Raw genomic sequence first — 3,710 nt, 5'->3', positions numbered from 1 at the left:
TAAGCAAACACAAGACAAGCCGTAGAGCAAATAGTTGGAGCGAGGCGCAGCTAAAGATGCAGATAGAGATGGAGCCACAGCTACAGATACAGCTACAGCTACAGCTTCAGATACAGATACAGCTACAGCTACAGATACAGATACGGGCCCGAACTCGGGCCAAGTGCAAGTCCAAGTGCAAGGGGATGCGGACCAGGTCCAGACGATGTGACCCCCGTCAACTGGCCCCTCCCGTTGGCCTGGTCAAAACTAAAGCAATGAAATAAAATGAAAATGCATTAAGTATGCAGATGGAGTGCAGATCCCACTCCACAGTGAACTTCGCTGCAGAGTCCATGAAGTGAAGTAGGTGCACTCAAGAAAATTCCATTCACTCTTAAATTGAGTGAATGGAGGAGGGGTCTCTTTTTGTTTTTTAGGAAGAACTCCTTAATTTGGCAATACTCTTTCGGCGAAAAGGTTTCAATTACCGTAGATAATGGGCTAATGGTTAAGCTAATGAAACTTATTTAATTAAGCAGTGGAATTTTGATTTAAGAAAATAAGCTTTGCGCTTTGGACTCCATACCAAGCTCATATAGAAGTAAAGAGAAGTCGTTCAGAAACTAAACACAGGCACTATTTTCCCAGTGTGGATCGGAGTTTGGTTCCGAGTCGGGCAAATAGAGCTGCTAACGGTCATAACGAAGTTGCCACCGCCGCTTGCCACCGGGCAGCCATCAACTTGATACATGGCCCCGGGCAAGGAGCTTGTCACTCAACGAGTGCCCAGTCAGAAAAAGAGAGTTGGAGCCGGAGTTGGAGCCGGAGCTGGAGCTGAAGTTGGAGTTGGAGCCGGTCCTGGCCAGTAAGCTCGTAATGCAGCTCGCCGCCTGCATTTAAATCATTTTTATGTGCCGCCCCGGCCTGGAAAGTGCAGCAGGAATTGAAACTGCAGCTCTGCAATTGTTTTCACTGTTTAGCTTTAATGCCGAAGGGGCCGCAAATGGAAAGGGAAGATGGAAAGTGGCAGTCGCAGTCGCAGTAGCAGTGACAGTGGCAGTGGCAGCAAATCTGGACGCAAACAGGACAGGACAGCCGGAAAAAGCCAGAAACAGGGCCGGCTGCTGCCAGAACTTTTTCTATTAGTTTGATGCTTGATGAATTCTGATGTGTCTTTAATGTCACTTCTGTTGTTTACCGCCCCATCCGGTGGCTTCGATTATCATCAGTTGGAGTATCGTGCCGAGGCAGCTGTTGTATCTGTAAACTATAACTTGCCGATGGACCACATTTTCCTGATGGCTTTTCAGGCGACGCAGCCAACGCCTCTGAATGGGCATTTCCTGAAAGGATCGATTTCTAAAGAATTAACCACAAGTCCAGTGTTTAACGTTTCAATGAAATCTGCTCAAAATACGTACGTGATGGAGCAGAGCATCTAACTATCAAAAGTGAAACAATTTACTCCGACTTTTGTTTCGTAGAAAATAAGTTTACTGCTTAAAAATAGTGCGTTTACTGCTTAGTGTTTATTAAAACTTTCCAACGGAATCTTGGTATCTCAGAAAAGTATCTAGAGAATTCGATTTCAGAGAGGCAACTAGTGGGTCTTGGCAAATGTATTTTTAGCGCCTAACGCGAAGATATTGGCAACAAAAATGAAAACATATTTGAAAGTTGGGAGTGTGATTGGAAATATTTTGCCATGTCTACACAAGAGGCCGACTACTTTGTTTGGAATAAGCAATTCTAGCACTTATATGTTCCTAAAGGTTCGAAGTTTATACGGACGGACGGAAACGGCTGTATATTTTATAGATTCAGAAGCGAACCATGTCTATTAGATACTTTTCAGCAAATCTAAAAAAATAGTTTTTTAATAAGCACAATTTTCAAATTTCGCGTTTTCAGTTTCATTTGTAAAGGACTTACCAATCAGTGATTGTAGTTCACTGTGTTCCTTAATCCAAATAAAAAATGTCAGAAGCTTTCCACGAGTCGAATAAATCATGTGCGAAGTGTTGTTGATTGCGAATCAATGAACCTGTACTCAGTTGATAGTTTTTCGAAAGATTTTCAATGCAGTCTGCGCCTGAGCCGCTAATTTACTAACGTTAATTAATGGCGAAATCGAAAATGCTCGCTTTGAACTTTGCCGTTTGGCTGTGGAAGTGAAAACCGCGGCTGCCACACTTAAAGAGCTGCCCCACCCACTCTGCCCACTCCGCCCACTCCAAGCCTCGAATTTTCCCGGCACAAAGGAAATGGAACACTTTGCCGACGAAGAAGAAGGAAGCTGCCTTGCGGTTGCCACCTCCAAAAAAGGGGGAAAGCGGCTGGGAAAATGCGCTGTAAGGGGAAGACTGGGTGGAAGACAGGAAAAGTTGCAAATTGACTTGGTCTGCGTGTGCAGAAGTGTGGAAAACCTTTCAAGTTCCAACGGAAAGAAGGAAACGGATCCTGCCAATAGATCTTCGACCAGTGCATCAAGAAAGATTTTGGGAACTAGTCATTCGAGCATGTTGACTTCACTCATTGAAATAATTTTAAAAGTTTAGCAAGCCAACTAGCTGATTTAGGCGATTTCAGTAATACATTACTTATCAATCCTTTTTCTTTCTGCTTCTTAAAGGCCTGTAATGCCAATACTAATAAACGTTCGAAAGTATATATTTTGAAGTAATGTACATGAGTACTTCCTTCTTAAAAATGCAATTAGTCGTAAAGCCGAAGGGGCTATCAACGAAAAGTGAGCACATGAATTCGCATTAGATATGTGTTGGCTGCACATTTATTTATATTTTTTGGCAAGCCATTTCTTAATTGGCCCGAAAATCGAAGACTCCGGCGTGGGCCATCGAATCGGAGGGGCACGCACTGAATGGAAAGCGACTGAAAGCAACTGAAAGCGACGAGTGCCGGAAACGGAAATGGATATATGGATGGTATAATGCTCCGGGGGATGGAGCTAAGCAGGGTGAGGACTCAAGGTCTCCAAACATTTCATTTTCTCTCGCCCCGGCTAATTTTGCATGCAGCGCACAAAGGCGTCGCACGGGGGGCGTTCGGGAGAAGGGGAACGGGAAGGGGGGCGTGGCATGGTCACGCAGACGATTGATTTGGAAACGGGCCATTGTCACGCCGTCTACGAAAATGGCCAGACGGAGCGGAAAAGTCGGTGGGGGAAGTGAACCGGAGTGTTTGCCGGATTGTCCCGAAAACTGGCTGAAAAGGATTTGCTTAAAGTCGACATCACGGACAGGGAATCCGAGTATCGACTAGCGGGCACCGGCATGGGGATATTTGAGTACTGAACATGGGATATGGGGATATGGGGATGTGGGATGTGGAATGTGGCAACTGCACGTACGCATTGTGTATTGAAAAACACACTGGCACACACGCTCTCCGGAACCCATTGAATCGGCAAAGTTTGTTAGTTCGGACACGAAATATTTTATTATTATATATAATTTGCCATTATGATGATTATACGTGGACATCCTCCACCCTCCACCGACTCGAGTCCCGATTCACTATCCACTAGCCACTACCCCCGACTCCATTGTGAATTCAGTGGGCATTGGCTCGTCCTCGCTGCGAGTGCTGCATACTTTATGTCCTTGGCGCAATCACAGTCATGTCTGCACCTTGGGACTCCCAGTGGGCCGGTGGTCACCGGGCGGTTGGAGGCAATCCAATTGAATCCACATTGCCGGGCAGATGAT

At 45.5% G+C, this 3,710-nt stretch overlaps 1 protein-coding gene across 2 annotated transcripts; it reads right to left on the bottom strand.

Annotated features, from left to right (window-relative positions):
- Window positions 1-1,864, bottom strand: LOC122624580. Of its 2 annotated transcripts, XM_043804216.1 has the most exons (3): window positions 1,404-1,864; window positions 1,181-1,341; window positions 1-1,121 (listed from the first exon to the last, which is right to left on the bottom strand). In XM_043804216.1, the coding sequence occupies exons 1-3, from the start codon at window positions 1,418-1,420 to the stop codon at window positions 952-954; spliced, it is 348 nt and encodes a 115-aa protein (XP_043660151.1). In that variant the 5' UTR covers window positions 1,421-1,864; the 3' UTR covers window positions 1-951. The 2 variants fall into 2 exon arrangements, 1 of the variants encoding a protein (XP_043660151.1); XR_006326488.1 differs by having other exon boundaries at window positions 1-1,325.
- Between the last annotated feature and the right edge of the window lie 1,846 nt (window positions 1,865-3,710).

The sequence above is a fragment of the Drosophila teissieri genome, chromosome X (assembly GCF_016746235.2).
Source record: "Drosophila teissieri strain GT53w chromosome X, Prin_Dtei_1.1, whole genome shotgun sequence".
NCBI classification, from domain to species: Eukaryota; Metazoa; Arthropoda; class Insecta; order Diptera; family Drosophilidae; genus Drosophila; species Drosophila teissieri.
The sequence above is the reverse complement of the archived record's forward strand: the minus strand, read 5'-3'. Positions and strand labels throughout refer to the sequence as shown.

Excerpts from the sequence above, each read along its gene's own strand:
- LOC122624580 (XM_043804216.1), bottom strand. Across the intron at positions 1,122-1,180 it reads CGAAGCCACCGGATGGGGCG|AAAAAGTTCTGGCAGCAGCC; the intron begins GTAAACAACAGA and ends TCAAACTAATAG.